Genomic DNA, 15,795 nt, shown 5'->3' with positions numbered 1-15,795 from the left:
TGTGAATTTTAATTTAGAAAGCTAGTTAGAATTTGTGTGAAAATGGTTAGGCCTTTCTTTGGAATTGCACTTCAGGTCCTGAAACATTAACATTTCTTTTGTGGATTTTATACAGGAGAAGTGTTAAGTTTGGTGCAAAGCTTCATTCCGAATAAGCTTCTCTTTTTGTTTATATTGCAACAGATAATTTATACAATGTCCAAAGTCATAGACAGGAAGTGTGCAACAAATAAAAATGCTCATGTCCCCAGTCTCATGTGAATATTTAAGTTGACTGTGTAAATACTCAATTCAAAATATAAAAGTTCTTGTTCTTGCCAATATATTGGATGGAACCTTGGAATTCTGATTCTGAGTGACGGCCACAGTGCTTCTATTCCTAAAATACTAATTCATTTTGTAATCTAGCTATGGCTCTGTCCTGACATGGCAGTGTCGAAACAAAATTTGTTTTTCTGTAGAATTTTGGAATTTAATTTTAGCCCGGAAGAGCAATGATCCCATAGTTGCTTTATTTAACTCTGTACTTAAGTTATTTGGGCCATGTGCTAGACCAACAAGATTGTAAAATGTCACTGAGGTGATTTATATTTAGACATTACCAAATTGGCATCTTGGTGCACGGTTGCAGAAACACAAAGTACTAAAATCCATGTTTTGTCTCATTTTTACATATAAGGAAGAGTTCAAATTGCACTTCCTGCATTTTCTTCTATTTCAAATTTCCAGCACCAATAGTATTTTGCTTTTGTATAAGTGGTAAGTTGCAGGGACATGTGTTGACTTGCATAAGGTTGGTGATCAGCCTGATGTTATTGATAGGATTTGTCCCTCAAAGTTCTCTGCATCCACACATGCACAAATTGCTCAAGACTGCAAAACTGTGTCCCTTTATATCTTGTTTTATCAGTATCTGGTTCTGAGCAACACAAAGTAGCCAAATGGTTGACTGGAACCAGTTTTAAATAAGCTTTCAGCTTACTGTGAGAAGGATTCCTTCACTTTAGTGCCACACAAGACCTACATGCTGGTAACAGTTCTTTCAGCATTGGCAGCCAATTCACCAATGTACCACCTCAGGCAGCCATTCAAGTTTGCACCAGGTCACTATATCATGGCAATTTAGATGTATCAGCAGTGTCTGAATCTGCTTTCATGGAATTCATGAACTTAGCAACTCATGATATCAAGTTTATTTTCAGCAAGACCACATCATACCCAAAATCAATGTGTATTGCCATTGTATTCCTCTAGCCCAGAACACAGCAATATCTTCATTAGTTTCCATGAGGAGTATGTCATCAGTGGAATAACTACTAACCCACTCTCCCTTGTATACTTAACAGCACTGTGGATATCCCTATAACATAGGTCAGCAGCAATTCCAGAAGACAGCTCACCACCACCATTTCCAAAACAGTTAGGGACAGGTAATAAATGTTTACCTTCAGAGCAACACCCATATCCCTGGAATTAATTTAAAAAAAACTTTCAATTCATAGATGATGTATTTAATATATGTGCAGCAGCTATGTCTAAGAACTTTCTTAGATGCCTTAATAGGCCTCATGTTATGCTTAGATTCACCTTTGTAATGAAGCAGTCAAACCAGCTCCCTTCAATGTGCTAATTGAGAAGTCTTGTCAGTGGATTCTGTAGTATTGTCCACCACAACCAGTGTTAAGTGGCCAATACTATTCCTACATTTCCTCGTGTTACAAGATTGGCCTCATTAGCATCCTCATGAATGGAGCCTTGGTCATCTGCGTGCCATTTATGCATGGTGCTGAGATTGGGATTATCAAAATTATCCTGGCAATAATGACTAGCTTAATAAAATCACAGTTTGCTCTACATTGTACAAACTCATGAAACAACCTGAGGCTACTATACGTGACCTAAAAGTATCCAGTCCACCTTAGATTTCCTTGGAAGGAGAAGGTATCTCTCACATTTGAGCAAGAGGTGAAGCTAACTAACTTACAGTAAACTCAAGAGTGGCATTTTGCACTAACAGGATATTGCTGTCAGGCGAAAACAACATTTTGCCAATCACGAATGTGTAATATAGTATGTAAGTTTCAATGCCAGTGTCAAGCCAGGTTTACAGTCTGTACATCCCAACCACTGGCGGACCGTATTGAACAATGTGTCTACAGAGAGCAGTATGCTGAACCAGCTCATGCCAGCAAAATTCAGAAACTAGTGTCTGGTATTAGATGTGATTCTACTATTGGACAATGTTTTTTATATAATCTTGACTGCGCTAAGGATTTCAACAGAAACCAATCTAGTTTTATCAGTTGGGCCTTGCACGTGCTAGAATCTGTAGGAAAGGGCTATTGGGCGAGCCAACACTGCAGCATAGCAATGGCTTGACCAATCAAATTATCTTGCTTGTTTGAATTTATTCAGTTATCTAAGGTAGCTGACAGTTCCTGCCACATCTACAAGCCAACCATAGTCCAACCAATCAGCACCCATTTTCTTATGCAGTATAAATTGTTGCCCATTTTCTGAAGTTGGTTTTCTTGTGTTTCAAACCTGATTAATGCAAGATGAAAAGCTTTGATTTTGTTCCTTTTTAGCAGTGTTTAAGTTCTGTGTTACCAAGCAATTATTTTGTTTTGTATACTATAATTGCTGTTTGTAATAAATGTATACAGTTTGTGATAACAATGAGGGGTCTTTTTAAGGTGAATGCTGAACCTAGGCTAGTGATAGTTCTTAGAGTTATTTGTGTTAGAGCTACTTGTGCAATATGTGACAGAAACTTTGATATTTATTAATTTAATATAAAACATTGATGCATTTTTACACCTGGGTTTGCAGTGAACTATAATTTTAGCTTTGAGTGTAGTATTCAGAGTTAGGAGTGTTGTAGAGTCAAACAGCATGGAAACAGACCCTTTGGTCCGACTAGTCCACGTCGACCATGTTCCCAAACTAAACTAGTCTCACCTGCCTTCATTTGGCTCATATCCCTCCAAACCTCTTCTATTCGTGAACTTATCCAAATGTCTTCTAAATGTTTAACTTTACCTGCATCCACCACTTCCTCTGTTGGTTCATTCCGCACACAAACCCCTTTCTATGTAAAAGAAAGTTGCTTCTCATGTCCTTTTTAAAACTTTCTCCTCTCACCTTAAAAATATGTCCCTTAGTTTTGAACTCTCCCACCCTAAGGAAAAGACCCTTGCTGTTCACCTTACATATGCTCCTCATGATTTTATAAATCTCTATGAGATCACCCATCAATCTCCTACACTCCAGTGAAAAAGTCCCCGCCTATCCAGCCTATTTTTATACTTCAAACCCTCCATTCCTGGTAAGTCTTTTCTGAACCCTTTTCAATTTAATAATATCTTTCCTATAGCAGGGTGACCAGAATGGCACACAGTACTCCAAAAAAGGCCTCACCAACATCCTGTACAACCTCCAACAGTCTGAGGGGTTCTGAGGAAGAGTCACCGGACCCAAAACATTAATTCAGATATTTCTTCACAGATGCTGTCAGACCTGCTGAGCTTTTCCAGCAACTTCTGTTTTCATTCCTGATTTATAGCATTCACAGTTCTTTCGGTTTTCACGAAACCCCGACGCCTATACTCAGTGGTCTGAGCAATGAAGGCAAGCATGCTAAACACCTTCTTAACCACCCTGTCTATGTGTATCTCAAATTTCAAAGAATTATATACTCGCACTGCTAGGTTTCTCTGATGTACAACAACACTACCCAGGGCCCTACCATTAATTGTATAAGTTCTGCCCTTGTTTTACCAAAAAACAATACCTCACAGTTATCCTAATTAAACTCCATCTTACACTCTTCAGTCCATTGATTTAGTTGATCAAGATGTCTTTGTAATCTGAGATAACCTTCTTCACTGTCCACCATACCACTGATTTTGATGTCATCTGCAAACTTACTAAACATGCCTCCTATTTCTCATCCAGATAATTTATATAAATGACGAACAAGAGTGGACCCAGAACTGATTCCTGTGGAACACTGCTGGTCACAGACCTCCAGTCCAAAAAAACAACCTTCCACCACCACCTTCTGTCTCCCACCATAAAGCTAATTTTGTATCCTTTCAGAGGTTCCCAGGCTACTGCCAAGCTCTGCTTTGTGTGCAAACCTAGTGATGTGTCTAGCCATTAGAATAGAGAACTGCATCCTCTGTGTAATTCCACAGCTGAAGAAAGCTGCTTTTATTCAACAGAAGTTTACTGTTTGGTCCATCCGGGGGAGGAGGCCAGTCAGTCATTGTTTAGGAATTAATCTTTTCCCCCTCTATTTAACCCAAGATTTCTAAAGGATCCATTTTATACTGGTTTGAATACTTCAATGTCAGCATTTTTTTTTACATTTCATGTTGGAATGTAATTAACAGAATAGTATTTGAAATGTTCCATGCTGTCATTTTGGATGATAGTTACTGTAGTATCAATGAAATTGTAACCTTTTATTTAGCCTTTATCTCTCTGTGCATTAAAATTTAAATATTATGTGGTCATGTCTTGTTTTGTAATGGCACTGTGAAGCAACCTGTGACATTTTACTACATTACTACATTAAAGGTGCTATATAAATGAAAATTTTGGCTAATTTCAACGTCATTTTTGTTTTCTGCTGTCATAGATCACAATTCTACTTATGAGGCTCTTATATTCTTGAGCACAGAATATAAAACAAAATGTTCCCACATTCTGGCACAAGTCCATCTTTCTGCACAGTATGGTCAAATTTTCCAAATCATATGCTACTCTAAGCAATTATTTTACTTCTTTTTTGCTTATCATGCACAAATAGTTTTGAATTCTTCTCAGGCAATCAATATGCTAGTAACTGAGAAACCCTGATAGTATTCTTAGAACCACAAATAAGTGCAGAGATATTGATGTGGAACTATGTAATGGATATATTGGATTTTGAATGATTAACATTAACTAAACCTGCTATGCTCAAAATGTGCATATATGACCACGACAGATAAGTCATCTGGGTATCATATTTCTGAGACTGAGCTATTAAAGTAAGGTTCTAAGGGCAGAATATTCTGGTCGAGAATGTGCAATGTCAAGCTCAAAATACATCTTCACATTCCACTGGCTTATAAACTCTGCCTCCAAATATGAATTAGTGGCTTGTCCAATTGAGAATTACACTTCTGGATGTGGCATAAAGAAGAGAATCTGTATTACATCTGCCAGACTAGCTTAAAATAACTGATGCGTTTTAACTTGACTCAGTTGGTAGCACTGGTTTCTGGAATGGAATATTGATGTTGGAATTCCATTTGTTTTCAGAATCTTGGTTGGTAGTCTTATGCATATCAAGGTTGTGTCTGTTGTTGAGGTTCCCTCACTTCAAAGAGATTAACTGAAGGTTCTGACTTCCTTTGTCGCTCAGATGGCCATTCATGGCAAGTAGTTTTCGTTATGTCCCACAAGGCATTTCTCCCTCAAAAATATCAGTGATTCATCTTATCGCTGTTTATGAGCTATTGCTCATTCAGAATAGTTTTTGCATTGATCTGCGTGACATGTTACTGCATAAAGTAATTCCTTGTGTGTGGTGCTTTGAGATGTTTGAATTTGGTAACATGTTATGCAAGAACATCTCAATTGGTCTAGACCACTATTATACCCAATTTTGGGTTTCATAATTTAGGAAGGCTATGAAACTGGTGCATTGTGAGCAGAATAACTAGCAAGATATCAGGAATTAAAGGTTTTGGTTTTAATTAACCAAATATGCTAGTGCTGTTTTGGCCAGAACAAGAAAGTTAAAAGATCTGGTAGATGTGTTGAAAATTATGACAGCTATTGATAAATTACTTATGGAAAAACAATAATAATTTGATGAATACATCAAGATGATTATACGCATGGAGGGAGAAGTAAGGAATATTTTTGCTCAATGTTTTGCCATATGCAGAAAACATGGTGGCAATAGAACTGACAATAGCTATGAAGTAAATCCAGTCTTTGGGACGTTCTGCTAATCACACAAATGAGTAATGTGGTATATGAATTTCAATACCAGCGTGATACTGATGTATGTGTGTTGTATATCCTAAAAATTGGTAGATTGTGTCAAGTTTACAGCAAACAGGGCACTGACGGTACTTAACCAGCCTATACTTGTAAATCTGTAAAAGAAATTGTCCATTGTTAGATGTGATTCTATGATTAGGCAACATTTGCAAAACCATCCTTCATGTGTGAAGAATTAGGCTGACAAACCATGTGACAACCATTCTTTGGTTATTTCCTAAGGACAAAGCCTTGGCCAATCAGAGCCAACCTGCCTACTTTAAAATTGAAACAAAGCATGGCAGTTAATTGTCACTCATTATCTAACAGGCCTATTCTCTGTGGTAACAGCTGTACCAATCACAGTCCACTTGTCAACCTTGCCATCCCTGTCCTTTCATCCTGTACAAATGTTGTTTTCCCCTTATGTTGGTATTCATGTGAATTATGCTGATGGGTGCAAAATGCAAATCGTTAACTAAATGATTTTTCAGTCATATTCAAGTATGCAGTATCAAAGAATTATAGTGTGTTTTCCTCCTTTGATGTTAATTGCTTCTGTTGCATATGATATAATCACTGAAGCTAAAGATTAAAGAGAAACTCATAACATTGCCAAGAAATGGAGAAATTCATTATAAGGCAAAAGAGCTTGAATAGAGTTGACTTAATGCCTGCTATTTGGAGATACTAGTCTAGTGGATCACCTGTGTTGTACAGGTACTGTATATAAAGTTCAGTTGGGAAATTCAATAATTCTATTATACATGCTGCCTTTCTGAAAGCTGTGTTGAGAGTTCAAGATGGAATATAAGATTTTTATTGATTGAAACAAATGCCTCCATTCAGTTTTAATATGGTTTACTGTGTGACTTGGTTGTTGATACTTTGAATAATCTTAGGAAGAGTCCAATGCAAACATATTCCTAGAAATATGCTTAATTTTTAGCTGCTGTTTAGACAAAGGATGCATTCTTCTTCGAAAGTCTCTCAGAATTAGGCATGACTTGCTCGCATTCCAGTCTAGTGTAGTCTAAGAGAACATGCAACTCCAACGTAGACTGTGCAACACATGGGGCAGGAGGTGCTGAAGGGTCCGGTAGATGACTTTTTTGGGGATTTGTGCTATCTTCCCAATCCTTCCCCATGAAGTCAATGTCTTTAGCTCTTCCTGAAGTAAAACTTTCTCCAATTTGGTAAGTCACAAGTTGGGAACACGACTGAGTCAGCATATATGTTTGACCTCCATAGGGATGCTTTGAGAAATCTCTAAAGTATCTCTGTTGTTGTCTGGGAGTCTCATTCAGTGACCCAGTTCCGATCAGAGCAGTTGCTTCAGGAAGCTGGTGTGAGGCATGTGATGATTGCGTGCACCACTTTGGATTGTACAGTCCTGTCACTTTATATGAAAAAGATTTTCTGTCTTGGGGCTGCAGTGACTTTATCAGGACTCTTTTTTGATTTTGGGGTTCTTTGTTATGGCCTCTGTAGAGAATGGCAACTTTAAAAAAAACTACTAGCTGAAAGAATGAAGCAGCATGATTTCATGAGAGTTAGGAGCAATGGTAGGCTATTTAGCCGCTCAAACCTATTCAGCCACTCGATAGGACCTTGGCTGATCTCATTGCGTCATCAAATCCATAAAGCTCACTGCACCCCAATTCAATTTGTCTAAGTTGGTAGTGTCTATCTAGTGCAGTATACTGGTTCAGCAGTTAGCACTGTTGCCTCACAACACCAGGGAACCCGGTTCAATTGCATCCCCGGTTAACTGCCTGTGTGGAGTTGCACATTCTCCCCAGTCCAAAGATGGTGCAGGTTGGTTGGAATAGCCATGCTAAGTTGCCCAAAGTGTCAAGGGATGTGCAGGCTAGGTGAGTTAGAATGCAGGATAGGGTAGGGAGGTGGTTTCTCAGTGGGATGCTATTAAGAGGGTCACTATGGACTCGATAGGCCTCATGGCCTACTTCCACATTGTAGGGATTCTATGAATGCTTCTTTACGTATACTCGGTGACCCTCCCTCCATTGCTGCAAAATTTCAAAAAAATACGTTTTGTTTTGTTTTGTACCTTCTCAGGATGTGATTGGTAATATATAAATCCCAGGTTTTTTTTGTGACAGATCTGGATTCTCCTGAAGGAGGAATTTTCTAATATAGTAGAGATGCTTTAGTATGCTGAATGACCTGCTGAAACTGGGAGGAGGCTACATGGTATTTCTCAACTAACTGATGGAGAATGAATTTAGATTGAAGTTGAGATATGTCCTTTTGGCACTAATGGAGAATGGATAGGGAGGCAGGCCATTTTCCTGCATCGTAATGCTAGGGAGCAGTGATGACAGCTGAACTAGCAAACACTCCACTGAGCTAAATTGCTCCCCAACAATGAGTCACTTTTCTGAAATTGAAAGATCGATTCAGGTATTTGTAGTCTCTCAGAACTCTCTGGAAAATTCTGAGAACTCTTGTGGCACAATGGTAGTTGCCCTTACCTCTGAGCCAGGAGGCCAGCTTTTCAAGTCTCTCCTTCTCCAGAGGTGTGTGATAACATTTCTGAATGGGTTGACTACAAAATACACAATGACTGAATATGACAGCATAATCAGAATATGGGGTGGAGGTAGATTGATGAATGAATAGACTGAATATCTCACTTGATTGTTCATGTAAAACATCACCAAAACTTGCTGATGGCATTAAGAGATCTAATTTCCGAAAATACCTGCAAGCTATCATTAACCTTTCATTCGTACAGAATTCCCTGAAACATTCATTGTGAATTTGACACAGATGTAAAAAATGTTTTCTTGCTTCTCTGAAAAATTCATAATTTATATTTGAGTGTGAAAGGCTTTGTGAAAGCTCAGGCAATGCAGAGACTGGCCATTTAGTGCTCTCTAAATGCCATTGGTCAGTTGCAATGGTCCTTCACCTGAATGAAAAAGTCGTAGAATTTGCAGTCTCCAGTGAAATGTTCAATTTATTTGAGCTGTTGAACTCTACATTATTGTGACATTTGATATGTTGTACTTCACCACTGCCAGCCATTCCAATGATGTTATGAAATATTTTTATGTGCTAACTGAAACAAATTCCATGGAATTGTAATTTTATGTATTTTCATGTTAATTGACAAACTTCTTTCTGCCACTATTGATCTTGAATCGATAAATACAGGTTATAGTCCGGGATATCGGACCACGTATTGTTCCTTGGTTCCTTCAAATCTAAAGTTGCCTAGTGTGGATTAAGATGTGAATGTTTCTAGTCTAACTTTAAAAAATCTTATTGAGTAACAGTACTGAGACTATGCCACGTGGATTGCAGCAGCTCAAGAAGGCAACTCACTACACCTTCTCAAGGACATTTAGGGTAAAATACATGCTGGTCCAGCCAGTGATGCCCACATCCTGCGAATACTAAAAAAGTTTATCTCAACACAGCCATTATTTATAGGTTATAAATATGACTAAAGTTACGTCAGGCACTGTAAGGAGCCCGCTAGCCCCAGATTTGTCTCCTTGAAAACTCCGTCTTCATTCCAACTAAATCCTAATGATGTCATCACAATGGGTGGTGCTTGCTGAACTTAATCCAGTATTAACCTTTTCAGACCTATATACAGCACCCTGAGTTTAGCGTTTTGTTTATCAATACTGCAGTAATATAGCTTCCTTTCTGTTGTATTATAATCCTGTGTATCCTGTTGCTTAATTTATCGTGTTTGACAGGTTATGTTGCATATGAAATAGTATTTATCCAGTGACAAGATTGCACATTTACTTGATTAGAATTGAAATCTTCGTAACCTGCTTATTTGACAGTGGCTTAAGCATTTGAGTTGGGCATGTTATGTATTAGGGTAGAGTTCAGCACACATGAGCATGCATGCATTATCTAAATGAGAGGAAATCTCTTGCTTTATTCTATGACATTCGCTTCAGGCAGTTTTGAATCATTAAAAATCAGTTAGGGCCAAGAGAAATGAAAGGCACAAAGCATGCGATGTAGCTCTTGACTTGTTTAAACAAAGGTCAGGTGACTTTGAAGGTCAGACAGCTGAGCTTCCAACCAGTGATTGTGCTTACAGCCTTGATCTCGCTAGCTGACTGTGCTCATGTCCTTATTTACAGTGCCCGCAGACCTGACTCCAGAAGAGGAGATAGAGCTAGAAAGTATCCGCAAACGCAAGCAGGAGCTCCTGGCTGACATTCAGGTAAGCAGCTGGTTGTCTCAGATGGAAGGCAAACACACAAGGTTTCAACGATTGATTGCTGTTTTTACAGTTTTAATTTTGTTACCAGTTACTAAACAGATGTGACTGATCTCCTGACGTCTCAATGTCATTTTTAAGCAACATATATGACTGTAAAACATAACTTCTAAAAGTTTCAATTTTTTTTCAAGTAAATGGCTTTCCTGTGATGTGTACAAATTGTTTTCTATTAATCATATTTGAGGATTATATGATTACGTGATTATTGCTAGTTTAGCGTACTTTTACAGATATTTTTCACATTAACAGATTCTATTGTTAGGTTAGAAAACAAGTAACTGTATTTAGGTCACAGTGTCGCAGCAATGGTCCATATGAAATAATTCGACTGTCCTGAAGTTGGAAATTGTTATAAGTTTTTTAAAAAGTGCGTAGCTGATAAGAAGCAACCATGAATTTTAGTGGGATAATCTGCAGCCAGTTGATGTATGCATTCATTTACAATGATGGGCCAAATCTTCCAAGGGGTGGTAATGGGTCATGGGGATAGTTTTGATAAAAGGCATTGAAGTGTTCGATCAGCCATGATCGTAGTAGTGACGGAGCAGTCTCAAAGGGATGTATTACCTATTCCTGTTCCGAATCAACATTGGATTGCCCTGCTATCCTTTACACTTAGCCTGCCAAGTGGTCCACGTTTCTCAAGTTGGGCTGCTTGAGAAATGTAGACAGACCTGAGAATCTTCTAGCACAGCTTAGGATCAGCTTTGGAGGCCGAACCATGCCCCTTTTAACAGGAATTACTGCCATATTCTGGGGTTTAAAGGTCCTGAAGGCATTTTGAAAAGCTACAGAGAGAGAGGGTAAGTGGGTGGGAGTAGATAGGTGAGTAAGGGGTTAAGGTGATCGATAAGCAGGTTGGGTAGGGAATATCTTGAAGGAGGTGTCCAGGTTGGGTGAGGTTTGCAGGGGTTGTGTGCTCAATTTTATAGTTACCCCAGAAATTGCTGTGGGTTGTAATCACTGGTCGTCCTGCTATAGGAAGGATGTTATTAAATTGGAGAGGGTGCAGAAAAGATTTACAGGGATGTTACTGGACTGAAGGGTTTGAGTTATAAGGAGAGGCTGGATAGTCTGGGTCTTTTTTCATTGGATCATAAGAGATTGAGGGGTGACCTTACAGAGATTTATAAAATCATGAGGGACATAATAGCGAAGGTCTTTTCCTTAGAGTGGAGTACTTCAAAACTAGGAGAAATATTTTTTAAGGTGACAGGAGAAAGATTTAAAAGGGACCTGAGGGGTAACTTTTTCACACACAGTGTGGTTTGTATGTGGAATGAACTGCCAGAGGAAGTGTACATGCGGGTACAGTTATAACATTTAAAAGACATTTGGACAGGTACTTGAATACGAAAGGTTTAGAGAGATTTGGACCAAATGGGAATAGTTCAGTTTGGGAAACTTGGTTGGGATGGATGAGTTGGACCGAAGGGTCTGTTTCTATGCTGTATGACTCTATAATTTTTTCAGAGTCACTATTCTGCTTAACCTGTTGGAGCCCTCCAAAGTCTCCAGCTTGGAGATAAATTTTTTTGGAAGGTTCCAGATGCTGGGTAACTATTTAATAGAAGTTTATACTTTCTGGGAAGTTTCCATGTAATCGGTTGATTGGGACTTCTGAGGGGCAAAGGATCCAGCAGCACATCTTTCAGGGTATGTTGCTGCAACAGTTATCTTCCAATCAGAAGGTCTGGGCCTGATATTTTATTACCTTTGAGAATGCCTGTATATTCCCTTCAGTTTAAAATATTTCGGTGAATATTATTCTGCATTTTTCAATTTCCAAACAGTGAATAATAGAAATAGGGATGTTTTCTAGCTGTCATTATCCATACATTGCTACATTTTGCCTTCAACCATTTAGATTTTTAATAAGATTTCTATTATTGTATTATGAGTTATTAAAGATCTGGTGATGTTTTATGCAAAATCGACTGCAAGTGATCATTTATTGTTTATCCCCTAAAGATATAATATTTCTGTTACGTACTGGAGGTCTAACTGCTACCAACCCCATTTTCATTGCAAAATTGTACTAAAGAGGTTTGGGTCTAGGACTTTGGTTGCCCAGTGGTCTCTTTTCAAGTGATTAGTAGGAATTTAATCCTCCTGTATGGTGGGCAAGGAGCAAACACTTATCTCTAGCCAGAAAGTCCACTGCCTTCCATGTTACTAAGAGTGAAAACATTGCCTGCAGTTCACACTTCTGAAACATGCTTTAGGCGCTTTGCGTTAAAAAAAAAAAAGCATTTTTCCCAATAGTAGCCATTGACATCTGTATTCTGGAAAACCAGATTTACATGCCAAAAGAGCTGCCTGTTAGGGTCCAAAAAGTCATAACAAACATAAAGTTATGAATTTGCATATATGGAGGGGGGAAGAGCATAGTAGTGCTCCCAACTCCATGTTCAAAGAACATGAATGACCCAACCTTTCACCTCACACCAGTCCTCAGTTATTATTTCTAATCTTTGATGTTTGTCATTATCGGGCACCCTTGGATCTCTATCCTCAACCTGTCCATACTTTATTTGGGTCATTCTGCTCTCTCACTTAATTGCAACACCAGCAGTGGCCTGATCTTCAATTGCCCCTTGCTCCTTTGCTCTTGGAGCTGTGTGACTCAGTGTACATGTGGCCAGCAATCCAATGTCAGAAGCATCTGGTACCTCACCATGCCTCCACAGCAATGGGACATGCTCGAATTTGTCCAGGGAACATACTGTTATTCTGATTGTGCAAAAGGTGACTTGATTTGTGACCACTGTATCCACCTTTTAGGCAGAGAAGGACAGACCAGTATTTGGAAAACTGTGCTGCTTGTTTATTCTAATTGAATATTCAACTTACTTGCATCTGGGAAAGGTGGTAACTGCTACTTTCTGCCTTTGTGAATATCAGGAAAAGGCATTTTGGCACCCATGCAAACAGAAGTACTAATTCTCCTTACTTCGAATGCTACCACCAAAGTCAGGACTGTTGCCAACAGCAATCATCTTAAGTGAAGGATTCGTTAGTTAGACTGCTTTAAATAATTTTTAATTACTTAACCAGTTTTACAACAAACATAAAATATTAATGGCATATTGTGCAATGCTTAGTAAGATTTGGTTGTAACTTTTAAGAATCTTTTCTATTCTAGAATTTGCTTGAAAATTCAGTTCAGTAGACCTGCACATGTCTCCAATTCTATTCAATATTCAACATTACATTCTACACAAAATAACATAGCCAGATGTTACTCAAAAAAAGATATTAACATCACATTTGTCTCTCCACCATTTCCATTTTATGGAATGTTCCTTTTTTCTTTCTGTATTTGAAGCCAGACATTTTAAATCCTCTCCAGCCAATTGAGCACCTAATCTGGGCTGACATCTCAGTGCATTATTAAAAGATTGCTGCATTTTTGGAGGTGTCACTTTCAGGTTAGAAGTTATGGATGTAAAGGATACCAGGGCATAACACACAGAAGATAAGCGAGCTCTGGCCAACATTTATTGCTCAACCATCAACATTCAAGCAGATTGCCTAGTTGTTTTACTCATGGTTGTTGTATGCAAATAGTTGATATGTTTTAACGACAAGTAATGCATATTAAAAGTCCAGAGTTGCCATGGAATTTTTAGGACATTTGAAGATTACAAAAGGTGTCTTTTTTTTTTCTCTCTACCGTGAGTGAACGGTAAAACTAGACACATCAAGGGAAATCTGCTGAATTTTAGTCAATTTTAATGTTTAAAATAATGGGATTCTTCGAAACTTGAGTGCTATACAGCAAGATTGCAGCATTTATTGTAGTTAGTTTGTCATTACAATTGCTTTTCTTTCCTTTTTGATTACAGGGTAATAATCTGCAGATCTGACTAGAATGGGTGTATTGTATGAAAAACCGATACAACGTAGTTTCAAATACTGCATTTTACAATAAATGTGAATTCCAGCTGTTTCTAATAGAGTAGCTAGTTGAGCAAATTTATTCAGTTAAAATAAGCAGCGACTGCATTATAATGGTGAACCTTTGCTCATGGTTTGAAGAATCAAGTTGAAATTAGGTTAGAGGATCATTAAGCTTCTGCCTGGGGGATGTATGTCTAGAAATATTATTCAGAGTCACTCATATTTTCCACAGGGAAATAAAATGTCCAACAGGAGCTGTAACATATTCATATTCAATTTCTGATTTCATACCCAAAGGCAGCCAAATCTTAAATGACAATGTTTCTTTTCTCTTGTTCTCGCTGTTGAATTATTATGTAATATAATCTAATTCACCTACTTCGGTTGTTTTTTCTCAAATTCGAATTCAAGTTGTAGAAGCCAGAGATTATGTTTCTGTATATATGATAGTTAAAATTAGTTATGTTGAATTACTTTGACAGATTTAGAAAATTAAACCAACACTTTAAAATATTTCTTGTAAATATAATAAACTCTTTACTATTGTATTTCCCTTTGAAATAATTTAAACAGAGAACCAAGATTACATTTTGAAGAGATGAAGTGCACTGGTTGACTCAGGCCACAGCTACATGATTAGGTGCACCTAATGAAGTAGCCCTGATTTCATAACTGATCTGCAGAAACTAAGTGCTTTTGAAAAGCTAATTACTGAGAGTCTATGAGAATCCATTCAATTGACAGTTTCTGCCTTTAATGCTAAAGAATGACAAAGTTTGGAAGTTTGTATAAAGCAACATTAAACTGCCAGAATAGGTAACAGCATTGTACTCTAATTAGCTTGACCAGTATTTGGTCAGTGGTGCTTTCCTATTCACCTGTGCCCTCATTCAATCTTAAATCCAAATGGTTTTAAATTCAGCTGAAATTTATTTTCATAGAAAGTCATTTTAATAGCCTGATATGAAACCTGTAGTAAGGAATTTGAGATGACAAGTGTTATCATTTTTAAAAATCTTGTTTATTCTGATGGTGGGAGACGGTTAAGATGCAGTACCAATTTTTTCCAGTCCCTTTTGTGGTAAAATTACCAACAGCAGATGCTGGAAAAGTAATCTGAAATTCACAGTGCCAACTATGAATAGTAAACCCCTCAGCAGTTTATACTTTAGGAGGGATATGCTATGAGTTCCAGTTTGCCACCAATTGATTTATTCTATTTGGGTGTTAGCCTCTGGAAAACGTTCCATGTCACTGAAAGCCCATATCCTGAAATTGCAGTATTTATGGCATTAATGTAACCACAGACATTTTGAGCTGGTAAATTATGTTGAAAGGACCTGTGAGTGATACAGTTGAGTTCTCAACATGGCAATGAACTTTGGAGGAACAGAAAGTGAACAATGACACTGGGGATTCTCACTTCAAAAGGTGATAAATTGTTTCTCGAGGCTATTCAACTTTGAACACTTGTTTTTCCTTACTTTTCCTTTCTTGCCTCTTTTATTCTCCTCTTGCTGTTTTAGTCCACCATTTTTCTTTTGTATTTGGCTCACTCCTCTCACACGCGC

At 37.9% G+C, this 15,795-nt stretch overlaps 1 protein-coding gene across 4 annotated transcripts in view; it reads left to right on the top strand.

Annotated features, from left to right (window-relative positions):
• cyth1b (cytohesin 1b) overlaps positions 1–15,795 on the top strand; it is a 216,147-nt gene that overhangs the window by 130,462 nt on the left and 69,890 nt on the right. For all 4 annotated transcript variants that reach the window (XM_048610838.1, XM_048610836.1, XM_048610837.1 and 1 more), the window contains exon 2: positions 10,179–10,261. In XM_048610838.1, the coding sequence (XP_048466795.1) occupies positions 10,179–10,261 (83 nt within the window). The remainder of the gene's footprint in view (positions 1–10,178; positions 10,262–15,795) is intronic.

This window comes from Rhincodon typus, chromosome 23 (genome assembly GCF_021869965.1).
Source record: "Rhincodon typus isolate 14 chromosome 23, sRhiTyp1.1, whole genome shotgun sequence".
Classification (NCBI taxonomy): domain Eukaryota; kingdom Metazoa; phylum Chordata; class Chondrichthyes; order Orectolobiformes; family Rhincodontidae; genus Rhincodon; species Rhincodon typus.
This window is presented reverse-complemented; position numbering and strand designations above follow the sequence as displayed.